The sequence below is a fragment of the Jaculus jaculus genome, chromosome 2 (genome assembly GCF_020740685.1).
Source record: "Jaculus jaculus isolate mJacJac1 chromosome 2, mJacJac1.mat.Y.cur, whole genome shotgun sequence".
In the NCBI taxonomy this organism is placed as follows: domain Eukaryota; kingdom Metazoa; phylum Chordata; class Mammalia; order Rodentia; family Dipodidae; genus Jaculus; species Jaculus jaculus.
The window spans coordinates 169171906-169186305 of record NC_059103.1 but is presented as its reverse complement, the minus strand read 5'-3'; the positions used below and the strand labels follow the sequence as shown (position 1 = coordinate 169186305).

The 14400-nt window shown below is 49.0% G+C and overlaps 1 protein-coding gene across 1 annotated transcript; it reads right to left on the bottom strand.

The window, feature by feature from the left end:
- Positions 1-4617: 4617 nt before the first annotated feature.
- Kcns2 (potassium voltage-gated channel modifier subfamily S member 2) lies at positions 4618-8870 on the bottom strand. The gene is made up of 2 exons (XM_004663051.3): positions 8830-8870; positions 4618-8140 (listed from the first exon to the last, which is right to left on the bottom strand). The coding sequence occupies exon 2, from the start codon at positions 8093-8095 to the stop codon at positions 6662-6664; it is 1434 nt and encodes a 477-aa protein (XP_004663108.1). The 5' UTR covers positions 8096-8140; positions 8830-8870; the 3' UTR covers positions 4618-6661.
- Positions 8871-14400: the final 5530 nt, after the last annotated feature.

Genomic DNA, 14400 nt, shown 5'->3' with positions numbered 1-14400 from the left:
TCAGTCATGGTGGCTTACAAATAGCTGGGTTCTAGGAGTGGAGCGGGTAAGTCAGGCTGGATACATGGGAGCTATCACATGCTAAGCGAGGCAGTGACTCTAAGGAGAGAGCTGCACTCTGAGGGAAGCGTGGTGGAGAAGGTCTGGCAGATAAGAAGTGGCCCAGCCCACCATGTGAAGCTTCAGAACTGAGGAGAGGCCTCCACAGTTAGCTCCTGGGAACATGCTGACCAGGGAGCAGGCTGCTCCCCGAGTGGCAGGAACAGAAGCAAACTATAGAGACAAACGAAGGAACTGGGGAGAGGAAAGCAGAAGCGACCAGGGGCTGCCACTGAAGACAGCCCAATCCACATTCTCAGGGGGCCAGGAGAAGCAGGCTGCAGGTAATGGGCCAGTTTTCTTGGGCTCCCTAGCTGCTTCAGATGTGGGCCTTTTTCAGGGGCCACCTTCCTTTGTCCCGTGTCCCCGGATCTCATCCCCACCCAAGCCCATGATGGCAGCTTCCATCTCACAGTCCCTGTCCAGACCACCCTCTGCCCAGTACACAACTAACTCCTTCCTGGTGTCTCACAGGCACTCAGCCCACTCAGCTCCACCTCGGGGAGGGGTCTGAGGGCTCCCTCTCTCTTTTGTTGGCCAGCGGCCTGCCAACTGCCAACCCATCAGGAAAGCTCGAAGCCATCTTTTCCCTCAGCCCTACATCCCATCCTGAGAGAGGCCTCAGGGTTGATTTTAGTGTCTTGTCCCTTTTTCCTCTCACCACCCTTTTGGGAGCTGATCTCCTGGTGGTCACCTCAGAGAGGCCAGAACCCCTCTTCTGCTTCCAAGCTACGTCTGGTCATATTTTGATCATATAAAGCTAGTTAGGTCATCCCACTCCATTGATGAAAGTAAGGAACTCAAGTCGTTTAAGTGGCTTTGCCTGGGGACTGTTCTTGTACTTGGCTTCTTTTCTGCTATCCTGACTTGTGTTTTTCCACATCTGTGGGTTTCTTTAGCCCACAACTTGGCTTATGCAGGTCTCTACATTCCAAAGAGGAGCTCCTCTCCCTATGGGACCAATAGGTGGTCTTCCGGACCTCATTAAATGTCACCTCTTGGTTTCTCCACTTTGCTCTCTGCTCTTTCTCTTTTTCCTCTCTTCCTTTTTCTTTATTCACTCCCTTCTGTTTCTGTCTTTTCTTTCTCCTGCCTCCTTGCTCTCCTCGTTCCTGCAGTAGGAATTTCCACAACTCAGGGGTCAGCTTGTCAGCTGCTAATCTAGGCATCATCTGAGGAGAATCTAGTCAAATGGATGGTAACATTAATAAATGGGGTCACAGCAGGAGAAAAACAGCTTTTCACATCTGCAGTATCAGTGGGATATCTCACCCATGTCAGGTGCTTGAGTAGAAATGCTACTTAAAAGTTCTTCAAATATGAGGAGATGGGACTGGAGAGATAGCTTAGTAGTTAAGGCACTTGCCTGCAAAGCCTAAGGACCCAGGTTCCATTCCCCAGAACCCATGTAAGCCAGACGCACAAGGTGGCACATGAGTTCGTTTGCAGTGGCTGGAGGTCTTGGCATGCCATTCTCTATCTACCTGTTCCTCTCTCTCAAATAAATAAATAAAATATTTAAAAAGTAAGAGGCAATGATAACTGTGTAAATAAAGTGTTTAAGTTCTTCCCTCTAGAGGAGGTATTTGCTTTGCTTTGTAAGATGCAAGACATCCTGACCCGCAAATTCCCCTAATATGTTTGTACTCCTGCTGGAAGGTGATAAGCTGCCCGTCCCCCACTTGGCAGGAACACACGGATCACAGTAAGAGTCCAGCACCTTCCTGGATCTGCATGGTTATGCACAGCACCCTTCCTCACCCCACCTTTCTCAAAGGACACTTGCAGATTCCACTGCTCTGCAGTGTAAGTTTCAAGTGGAGTGAGGAGATTCATCTGAGCTGTCCACTAAGGAGCTTCCGGTACCTCATGAGACCAGGGGTAAGGACATGCCTGTCTTCATACACAGAAAATACACACACACACACACAAAAGCAGTTAACCCTAAAGCCAAACAGGTCAACGTGATTTCCCTCTCTGCCTAATGATTTTTAACAGCAAGGATTTGGACTATATGTAAATATGTGTGAGCAATGGAACGCCCTCGGGAGACAACACTACTGGTTTAAAAACTCTATGCACTTGGAACACTAGTCTAAGCATTTCTCAGGTACCCTTGTTTTTAAACATCCCTTTTTAGTCATCTCTTGTGACTGCCTTTTAAAGAGAGAAATGAACCAAGAAGGAGGAACAACCTCCTCATTTTGCAGTGGAAAGGGAGGCTCAGACTGACCAGGAGTTGAAAGTAAAGTCAAGTAGTGCCCTCACTACTGGTCTCCCATTGACTTTAGTAAGCCACAGACTTCTAAGTCTGGGCTAAGCTGAGCTAAGAGCCAGTTTCATGAGTCCCCAAGCTATATTCACACCCAAGCAACTAGAACTCTCAGGGTTACCTAGTACAAAGTTAACTCTCAGGAGCCACTTCAGAAGCAAGGAAACTGTGCCCTGGGATAGGACCAGGCATGGCAGGGTGGGCCGTCAGAGTGCCCAGCAGATCAATGAGCAGGAATCTTTGGTCATGGGAGTCCCAAGAACTCATAGCCATCTCTTCTATCAAGCACCTAGCAGCTTTAGATCCTGCCTGATTAAAGCCTTGCCCCCAACTGTCTGCCCAAAAGAAATGACACTTCCTTCTCAACCATTGCCTCAAAAGCTCAGCCTTGGGCTGGAGAGATTGCTTAGTGGTTAAGGTGCTTGCCAAAGGACCCAAGTTTAATTCCCGAGTACCTAGGTAAAGCCAGATGCACAGGGTGGCACATGTGTCTGGAGTTTGTTTGCAGTGGCCACAGGCCCTGGCAGCCCCATTCTCTCTGTCTGCCTCTGAAATAGGTGGGTAAAATATTTTTTAAAAAGAAATATTATTTAGAAGATAACCATTAAAAAAAAAAAATCTCAGCCTTTTCTTTATGCAATCCCATGCCCCATTTTTAATGTCCCTGTTTCCCACTTCACGTGTAACTTAAGGGCCTCGAGGATGTGAAATAATTGTTTTCTGTTTAATCTGCAGGCTCTGTGAGGCGGGCATTCCGAGTGTGTCAGCCACAAGCCTCATTCCCAAGTCCAGGCACGAGGATTCAAGTGCAGCAATCAGACATAATGGTGCAGTGGAGGCGCACGTTTGCACAGTAGTGTGTTAATGAGTGTTGAAACTGACATCGCAAATACAGCGTTCTCAATGTTTAAAATTACAACTCTGGAACAAGTCATGCTGTTAAAACATACAAGAAATACCAGTTAAGCCTTCAAGTAGAGACCACAGAACCCGTACAGATCACTGCTATCCCAAAGTGCATAGCAAATCATTTTCATTGAAATGAGGCAAGAATTAGCAGGTAGTTTGAATGCCGAGATAAGTAGAAATAACAAATCCAGATATTAAACACCAATTACTACCTGATGAGCTATAAATCAGCTCGGCATTACAATACATCCCTCCTCAGCAGCAAACCTGGAAAATGTAGAGGTTTGGAGGAAAACATAGCCTTCCATGCAATAAAATATGTCACTTCCAAAATCCTCATCCAAAATGCTGTGAAAAAAGCCTGGCCTGTGTATTTGTCCCAGTGGCATGTAACAGAACACTTTCAGATGCTGGAGGGGGAAGCTGTTTCTAAGCCAACAGCTGGAAATGATGATCCCATGTCTACTGTGTCCCCCTAAAGAAAGTTGACAGGTCAGTGTGACAGCATGATGGCCAAAATGATCTCTTCATCCTTATTGCCTTTATGCCAAGAACAGGACAGAATATTAACGTGACCTTCCCCTGTTAGCTTCGGGGACCAGGGGAAACTGCTGCATGGGTTATTAGCTAACAAGATCTATCAAAGACCTTGTCTCTGAAACAGCACTTATGAGCTTCATGCCTTGGTAGGACTTGGAGGAAGGAAAAGGCTCCATGGTCACAGGCTGTTCTCCATCTTCTGTGGTAATTCTCTGCAGGGTTCAAGTCGGCTGCATCGTTCTCTCTCCACATTCTTCTGCTCAGAAGTGGCTGAAGGTTTTGGTGGGCAAAGGAATATAGTTTACAAGTATACATATATGTACAAGAGATGTTAGAAAGACAGTCTCTAAAGCACTTTGGGATTCCCCCAATGAAAGGCACCAGATAAATGCAAGTCATTACCAAAAAGAAAAGTCAAGTTTTCCAGCTTTCACATCTGCAAAGGTAACCACCAGAGGTACCTCTTTGTTTTGGTGGTAAACCTGCTTATTTAGAGAAATCCTCATGGGAGTGGCTGAGTTATTCTGCCTCCTGCCTTATTTCTACTTTGCATAAGTTTCCTGGTCAGTGACCATGGATACCATGCTCAGCGACCCGATACCATCAGCCTTGGCACACAGAACAGTCCTCGCTAGTTTGCATCATCACCTGCTTCTGAGGACAGTTTTGTGTATACATATATATATATATATATATATATATATATATATATATATATATATATATATATATATATATATATATTTGCCCTCCAGGGCTGAAAACATCAGCCCAAACAAGAGTTTCATGTACACATTCTGAAAAATAACCCTGTTATTCTGACTCAGGGGTGGGTTTCCTTCAAGTCATCTCACATTCCTGATGCTTCTAAGAAACAGACATAGACAATGTTTGCACGCAGGCACTCAGAGGTTGCCACCTTCTGCCCATCATGAGACTCCAATTTGATGAAGGATTTGAACCGGAGGCTCAAGGGCCTAAGTGGCCAGTGCATTCATCCAAATAAGTATCCAAATAACCCACACTGTAGTCGCCATGGCAACTGCAAGTGCACAAAGCCCTCTGAGACGATCCTCTCCACACCCCCGTGTGGAATAGATTATCCTTAACCAACTAAAACACAAAATGGACCAATTAAGAGGAGGCCCAAACTTTGGATAAAAAGCCTGTCTACTCCATACTTAGATCCCTGCATTTTACAGCCTTGCAATAATGAAAGCCACTAAAAAGCATTCATATTTACCTAGAACATGATGGGGGAAAATTATTTCATGGAAGGGCTCAAATTCCCCTTCACAATGGCATGTGCTGGTAAACTAAAGAACAGGAGCAGAATGTTGGAGAAGGAACCCAATATCCCTTCAACATACCTTAGTAAAGGTCTTTTGACTAGCCTTAAGCTTTTCAAGAAATTTACAGTTATATGATCTTTCATGAAGTATCAATTTTTTGTTCTACAACTTCCCTTTCCTGTGGCCTCTATCCACCCTCCTAGAATAAGCTACAATTGCAGTGAAAATAAGAAGTGTTTCCGTCCTGGGTGAGCCACACTGCCTGCATGCACGGCTACATTGTGAGCATACACTTCCGTATTACCAGGTTTCCATGTTACAGCAGGAACTCTGGAGCAATCAAAATCAAAGTATCATATATACCAGACTGTATCCTAGAAGCAAAATCATCTGAGCAAATTCTGCTTGGAAATAAAGAGGCTCTCATTTTATGAGCTTTTAGAGCAGGCAACAAAGTAAACTACTGCCCTTGCTAACAACCTTAACAATGTTCATCTCCAAAAGACAATATGACAGTAACCTTTTATACTTGAGAGAAACAAGACAACCTTATACCTAAACACCTTAAAAAATGAATACTTCAAAAACATGCTAATATCAAGACACAGGAAACTTTGGTCAAATGGTCTAGACAGGAACCTCAGTCAGAAATATATATTCTTCCAGGAAGAAAAAAAATAAAGAGACCTTCCTGTGAATGAAAGGACTTAGCCTATATGAACTGCACTTTCAGAATCCTGGGGTTTGGTCTGTATTAAGCTGAGGTCTCTGTCCCTAAAGTGTCTGTTTTAGGGCTTCAATCTTCACTACATGGTTAACTGAGTAACATTCTCTTACAGAGTGACATTTACAAGATGAACATCAGTATATATCTTTCTTTAAAAAAAATGACTTGATGTACCCACACAAGCCACAGAGATAGGATTACTTAGAAAAACACAACTCACAGACTTGCATTGGTCAAGTGTGCTTAACTTTGCATTCTCTTTGTTTTGGTATTAAAATTAAGTGAAAAAAACTGGAAAAGATTGAGATTTTGCTTTCACATAATTGTGATCAAAATCTCATGATCTCCTTGCTGTCCTTGTAGATAGATATGTTTCCACTAGACAAACTAATCGGGTGTTTTTTTTTTATGTTTTGTTTTGTTTTTTGGTTTTTTTTGCAGAACTCACACAACAACCTTAGAAACAGGAGCACAAACAACTCACAGACAGTACTGGGACACAAGCACTAGAATAGTGACACAGTGAATAGAGAAATTGGCATTCTGGGTACTCATCTGACTGAAAGATAAACACTTTATGCCCATGATGCAAAGACCCGTGAATATCACTTCATTGAAAGGTGCAAAGGCATGGTGTCAGACACACCACCCTCTAAAAATGACTCTAAATACTACAAAAGCAACCTGGGGCACACATCCCATGCATCTCTCCCTCTGACATTGGGCAGACTCCTTATGCCATAACCCTAAGGTGCCCGGACTGTGCCAAAGGCACACAGGGCAGCTCAACAATGTAGGTTTGAGGATAACAAACCCTCCAGGCTAATGGAGGGAATCATTTAAACTCAGCTCGCTCGGTGAGCTCCTGCTCATGTTTGTCAGGCTTGCCATGAGGGATTTAACTTTATGGGCATAGTAATCCCTTAAATTGACCGAAGGGACCTCTTTCATTCCATCTCCAAAGTCACAGCTACGCATGGCACTCTCGAGTTGCTTTTGGCGCCGATAAAAGTGGGAGAACTTATTGAAGATCAAAGTGATGGGCAGGACCACCACGAGGATACCAGCCAAGATGCAGGCCGAGGCAGTCAGCTTCCCCGCTGTGGTCCCTGGGACAACATCTCCATACCCCACGGTGGTCATACTGACAGTAGCCCACCACCAGCAGGCAGGGATGGTGGCCAGGCCGTCGTTCTCCTCCTTTTCAATGGTATAGGCCACCACAGAGAAGATGGAAATCCCCACAGAGAGGTAGAGCAGGAGCAGCCCTACTTCCTTGTAGCTGTATTTCAGGGTGGCCCCCAAGGAGCGCAGGCCAGTAGAGTGTCTGGCTAGCTTTAGGATGCGGAAGATGCGCATCAGCCTCAGGACCTGAGCCACCCTGCCCAAGTTGGCCAAGGTAGGAGAACTCTCGACCACCAGGTTCACCACCAGAGTGATGTAGAAGGGGACGATGGACATGAGGTCAATAAGGTTTAGGGCATTCTTGAAGAACTTGAGGAAGTCAGGGGCCACAGCAAACCTGGCCACCAACTCAAATGTGAACCAAGCAATGCCAAAGTGCTCCACGATTTCGAACCTGGGGTCCTCGCCGGGGTTGCCCTGGCTGTCAGGGATTTGGAAATCGGGCAAGCTATTGAGACACATGGTGATGATGGATCCCAACACCACCAGGATGGACAGGATACTGAAAACCCGGCTCAGGACCGAGTAGCCCGGGTTATCCAGAGCCAGCCACAGCTGCCTGCGGAAGTTGCCCAGGGGCTGCCCGTCAAACTTGGAAGCGTCGTTGTAAAAGGCCAGGATCTCGTCGAAGGACGACGTGGTGCTCTCTTGGTCGCTCTGCTCGTCCCACTTCTCCTGTTCAGGCTCCACTTTGCGGCCGTGGTAGCTGTAACTGCAGCACGAGTCGATGAAGAACTCGTTGATGCCCCAGTACTCGATCTCCTGGCTGAAGGAGAAGACGCACAGTTCTGCCATGACGTGAAGCTTGCCCGTGTGGTAGAAATGCAGCACGTAGGGGAAGAGCTCCGGGTTGCGGTCGAAGTAGAACTCGCGCTGGACGTCGTCGTAGTCGTCGCAGAGCTCCAGGATGGCCTCGCGCGAGTGGCACAGCAGCAGGCGGCCCAGGCGCGTCTCGGGGAAGCGCAGCAGCGTGTGCGAACGCAGCCGTCTCTTGAAGCCGCCCACGTTGATGCGGATCTCCCCATCCTCGACGTTGGTCTCCGACACGTCCCACAGGCTCTGGCCCGTCATGCTGCAAAGATGCCCAGCCGCCCGCGCCGCGCGGGGGCGCTACACCTGAAAGTCCAGGGAACCGTGAGCACTGGGGCTCCCTGCTCCAACCCCTTCTCTCTCTCTCTCTCTCTCTCTCTCTCTCTCTCTCTCTCTCTCTCTTTTCCTTCTTTTTATCTTTCTTCAGCCTGCCCAGTCCTCTCCTGAAGGGTAGGGGAGGGAGTATGGGGGTGGTTCTGGGGTAGGGGCGATTGGCCCTCTTCCTAAGCAAGGCAGGGTTGTATGGTTTTACAAGTATGGTCGCGCCTCCACCCCTCTCCCCAGCTCTTGGCGATCGGTTTTCTTGTGCCAAGGTTCAGTGTCCACGTCGCTGACTGTCACCCTCCCATCTCCCCACACACACACCCCGGAGGGGGCTGTGAGCTGACCTTGTCCGTGGGCAGACCAAGGAGACGCCCCCGCCCGCGCGCCGCAGACAGGCGGGACTAGAGCTGAGATGCGCACCCGCAGGGCTGGGCCAACAAGGGGGGCGCGCAGATTTGGGAGGGGGCGGGGAAATTCTCCACTCGGGTCCCTAATCGTGGGCGGAGGGTAAGGGGGGGAGTCAGCTTGGGGTCCCTCATCTCCAGTCCCCTTGACCCTCCTCCCTGGCTGCCCCCGCCCTCCTGGCGCCGTGCCCCTCGGCCGCGTGCGCGGCGCCTTCCCCAGGGTGGGGAGCTGCCCGGATTCGCCCCGCGCGTTGTGCAAGCGCTTACCTGGGAGCACCGGCTCCCGCAGCCGAGGCCGGCGGGAAACTTCCCCGACCTGCCGCCGAGCATCGCGGCGGTCGCTGCGTGTGTGCGCGGGTGCGAGTGTGTGTGCGCCCCGCCGGCGGGCGGGCGGGGTCCGCGGCTCCTCTCCTCCAGTCTCCGGCCCCCCACACGCTGCCGCCTCCCGCAGCCGCGACAGGCTCACAGGTGGCTGCGTGGCCCGAACGCTCTTGGAGCCCCCCTTCTCCAGGTCCGCGCGCCCCTCACCCGCCGAAAGACACGGGAGCCCACGCCGCAGGCGCCCGCGGAGCTGGAGCGGGAGCGGAGCCGGTGCGCCCTGGCGCGGGCCCTGCGCCCGGCGGTGGTGCTGAACGGACAGCTCCGCGCTCATCAACCCGCGGCGCGGCCGCCGCCCCAGATTTGGAAGATGCTTGGGCGCAACATTAAGATCCCCTGGAGTCCCCAGCTTCCCGCTGTACCGACGCCTTTCCCTACGTTTCTCCACATCCTCCGGCGACAGCTGTTATCGCCAGCACTCCTGGGTTGCAGGCGGAGGGTTGCCTACGGTGACCTTTCCCCACCTCCCCCCACCCGCACCCCACTGGATCTGACTAGGACCAACTAGAGATTGAGGGGTGGGTTTCTGTGAATGGGGGTAAGACAGAAACAGAGAATCCTCGGGTTTCCTCTTTCTGGCACCTAGAGAAAAGTTTCCCCAAGCCTGGCGGTGGGTTTACTGGGAAAAAAAAAAAAAGAAAGAAAACAGGAGGTGGAGGGGAGAAGAGAAGTTGGGGGAAGACGGAGGCTGACTTGTGTGGGGGTGGAAGTGGAGAAGAGGAGGGGGCGCGCAGGGCCTGTGGGCACGCGTGGAATCATGGAGTTCTGTTCGGGGACTCTGCGTGGGCACCCTATGTGTACAGGTCGATGTGATGTATGGGCTGCAGGACAGAACATGGAGGAGAGAGAGAGAATGTTCTCAGGCCAGTAGGACTTTTCCATGTCTGCGTGTATGACATTAAAAATGGATCCTCTGGTGGATGGGGATATATATATACATACATATATATATATATATATATATATATATATATATATATATATATATATATATATATATGTATGTATATATATATATATATATGTATGTATATATATATATATATATAGTGTTCCAGTGCACGGGAAACCTAGACATGTCAGGCTAGAGTGTGTGCTGTTTGTACAGCATAATGCCCTCTGCATCTCTATCGTAAGACTTGTTTGTGGCCCATCGCTGAGCTCTTGGTGTCCTAGAATTGTCCTTCAGGCCATCCTGCTGAACTGAGAAATGTACCCACATTCCTTGGAGCTCAAGCCTGGAGGGCTGTGGGGTCCGTGCACTTAGCAGGGAGCTGGTATCTGCATGCCTTGGTCAGGATTCCTGGAACCACCCTAGCAGGATGGGTCCAGGCTCTCCGAGAAGCCACCACAGCCACTGCGAGACACACAGTCTCCTTGTGTGGCTGGACGGTATCACCCACAGCTCTAGAGAGTGTGGCTCAGGGGAAAGGTGGGTGAGGCACTAGGCTTTGATCCCAACCACAGAATAAACAAAGCCAAAGAATAGCATGCACTGGGCTTCCGTGAAGTGCCTGGGGAGGATTTTTGCTCTAGCTTCCAGTGGATGTACCTGGATCCAGGTGTGACCCACCCCTTGTGTGTGCGCATGTTCACACATACAGGTGTTTCTCACTGAGAGAGTTCTACACCCATTCCCCTGAGGCCTCTGCAAGGTTGGGGCTTCAAGCAAGGCAGCCTCATGTGGAAGGAATAATAGTGGAGTGGAGACCATGTGAGCTGCCTTTATCTTGTGTTTGATGTTAGAGGTGTGTGTGTGTGTGCGTGTGTGTAGGAGAGAGAGAGAGACCTGGCATTCATGTCTATTTCTCTTTGCTACTTTCTTTATTGAACTTTTTAAAAGGTATTTTATTTTGTTTTATTTTTATTTATTTGACAGAGAGAGAAAGAACGAGAGAATGGGCACGCCAGGGCCTCCAGCCACTGCAAACAAACTCCAGACACATGCGCCCCTTTGTGCATCTGGCTAACGTGGGTCCTGTGAAATCCAACCAGGGTCTTTTGGCTTTGCAGGCAAGTGCCTTAACCATTAAGCCATCCCTCCAGCCCTCTTTATTGAACTTTTAGCTAGAATACAAGATAATGAGGGCTGGAGGGTTGGCTTAGCGGTTAAGTCGTTTACCTGTGAAATCCAATGACTAGGTTCAATTCCCCAGTACCCATGTAAGCCAAGATGCACAAGGGGGAGCATGTGTCTGGAGTTTGCAGTGGCTGGATGCCCTGGCGCGCCCATTCTCTCTCTCTTAAAATGGATAAATAATTTTTTAAAAAATTAAAAAGATAATGAGTTACTTATGGCATTTTTATATTATTGTACTTTGCTCATATTCCCTCTCCCCACTATTCTCTTGCATCCCCCCCAGCCCCCAGTCCCTTTCCTCTCTCAAAAACTGTGTTTCTATGGCATCTGTGTTTGGGCATAGGCTCACCTTTCCTCTGTCTAGGTCAGCTGGATCTATCATTTGGAATCTGAAGCTCTCCCATGTCTAGCCTGGCTGCAGTCTGGAGGCTCCTGGAGTCTCCTTCACCCCCATGGAGCTGGGGCACTGCTGAGAGGGGGGCTGTGTTCAGGACATGTGTAGTCACCAACTTGCTGCCACTTTTACTCATTTTCAATCCCTCCCACACCTTGGGGGCGGGTGGCCGTGAGGACTCCCTGTAGCAGCCCCTGGGGACAGCCGCTCCCTGCATCCTCCAAACTAATATCCTTTGGCTTTGCAGCCATGTCCACACTGCTTCGGCTGCATACCATGCTTCTCAGACACTCCTATCCCCCCAGCCGTGGCTCCTAACACCTCAGTTGGGCTCAGTGCTTAAATCAACTTTTCATGCTGTACCTTGAGAGTCCTTCCTCCTAGGAACAAAAACTTGGGCCCAGTGACACTGGGGTTTTCCTCCCATCTCTGCTTCATTTATCATTCTGTTTCTTCTGTTCCTGGTTGCTCTGTATTTATCATTTCTTCTCCCTTTGTGGTTTTGGGACACTTTGCCCATAAGGAGAGAGAGCCTCCTTCTTTCCCTCTCCCAGGCTCATCTACTCAACCACAGGTTCCTGGGACTCCCTTTCTCTTCAATCAGGGGCCACTCCATGGGGCTGTCATCTCAGCCCTCCCAGCTCTGCTTCTGCTTCCGTCTTCTACCTTTTCTTTTGCTTGCCTTTCTTCCATCTTACCCTACCCATAGCTCCCCGCCCCCATACCTCAAGCTACATTGGGGGCCCTTACCAGTGACTGCCCTTGGTTAGCTTATCTTATGAGGCTGGGATTAGAGCAAGCCATTCCCATCTTTCCTTGAACACATAAGTGAACTTGGAGCCCATGTCGAGAAGCCCAAGTTTGGGGCACATTAGTTATTTCTTGGAAAGGCTGAGGCAGAAGCTTCTGGGTCTGACAGATGCCTTTGCCCAGAGTTAAGTATATGTGACAGGCAGAGCCACTTGTTTATTTCCCAGTCACTGCACTGAAGAGAAATGGAGCTATCTCCCTCCTTTTGTACCAGAGAAGCTGGTTTTGTTTATGGTTTATTTAGAGGTCTGACCCCTGGTCTTAAAATGCAGCCACCTGCTCCCCTAGTGCATGTCTATGTTTGCCTGGAGGAGATGGTTTAGGGCTAGAGAAAGAGGGAGAGGCCTCCAGGGAAGGAGAATGAGGGGGCCCCGGGCGGTGGCCCAGATCCTTGCACCTGGGTGACTGTTCTCTCTCCTTCCCCTGCCAATGCAGATCTAAGCTGAGCCCACACAGCGCAGACTCAGCTTTTTTTTTTTTTTCCCCTGACAGGCGAGGGGGCTCTTCAGCATCAGGCTGTGTGAGCTGAGCTGTCTGACCTACATTCCCCACTGTGGAGGAGAACTGAGGACTGTTCTTTCCCTAGACTCTGATCCCAGGGGCACATCCATGACCCACTGAGGTAGAGCTTTCACCCATTCCCAGCCTGCTGCCCACCAGCCTCTCTCCCATCACAGCCCAAGCGTCTCCTATAAACAGAACCAGATCATGTCCTTGTGTCCTGAAAATCTTTGAGGTGCTTTTCTTTGCACTGAGCGGGAAAACCACCTGCCTGCCTCTGCTCCAAGACCGGGATGCACCCTTGCAACCATTCAGACTTCATGCCTTTAGTTTCTTTTGTGCCTCAGTCACATGTCCCCTTCTCTCCACCCCACCCTCCCCCTATATGGCCTTTGAAGATGCCATCATGGCAATTTCACACATCACTCAGGTGTTGGTTTATGTGCCATCTCCTTAGGGAGGCCTGACTGCCCAGTCTAAAATAAACTCTAAGTCCATTTCCATCATTACTTTCACCACACAACATTAAATGACCATTGAATACATGGTTGAAGAAAGGGAACAGTTACTCTGTACCAGAGTTGTCACTCCAATTCTTCTTCCTTTGGGTGGATTAACATGGGGTCTGGAAGGGGAGAGGTGCTATGCTGGAGGCTATGGTCTGCAGCCCCCAAACTGTGGGTCCTTTCTTGGTCTCAGCAACCTATTTAATCATGGCTTGTGAAAGCACCTGCATGCTTTGAGCTTCACAAACTGAACCAGAATCTCTGGTGGAGTGCATGGGAAATCAGTGTTTTCTGGAAGATTACAATGAGAGCCCCAAATGGAGCCAAGATTGAGAACCTGACCCCTGTCAATGAAGGGGTGGACCCAGATCTGGCTGCCATCAACCTGTACCCTGCAGTCAGCACCAAGGGCAGTGGCCATGGCTCAGCTCTTGGGATGGTGGCTGCATGCCCTGGAACCTTCCAAACTCTCTAAGCCTTTGTCACCCCCTCGGTCCTTGCCTGTGTAAGAGTTCCCTGTGCCTGCCTCTCTCAGAATCCTTTGCCTTGGAGAGAATTGATTTTCTATTAGAGATAATAATAATGTCTCCTCCTTTGTAGAAGGGGGCCAGCTCCTGAGTCTTTTACAATGACCACAGTGGTAATGAGGATTGAGGACAAGGTAGCTTATGTGAACTTCTGGGTAGATTTACACTGGGAAGAATTCAGAAAAGCTTCTGGCTGGAAGCAGGCCTGGGAGAGATGAAGGAATCAGGCAAGAGACCACAGAGTAGGGGAACTAGACTAAGCCTTATGACTTGGGAAGGCCAGATCAGGAGAGAAATGAAACTGTGTGGGAGAGAAGTACAGTTAGGAGGAACAGAGATTTTGTGATGTTTTGTAGCACATCCTGAATGCAATTCTTCATTAAATGTTTTCTAAGAAGCAGCAGTAAATACTTGCATGGCTTTTGGATTGATTCTTAACACAAAACTGAGGATTTCTTTTATTTTATTATATTTCTTTTTACTATGAACTTCCTTGCCAAGCCATATGACTTTATCCCCAGAGGTTACCTTCTCTACCAAGTGGCAACCCCTCGATCCTTTTGCACTCACTGAAAGCTAATGAGAGAAATTTGTAACGAAGGAGCTTTGAATAAAAAGGGTTGTGATCCTCCACACCTGGCA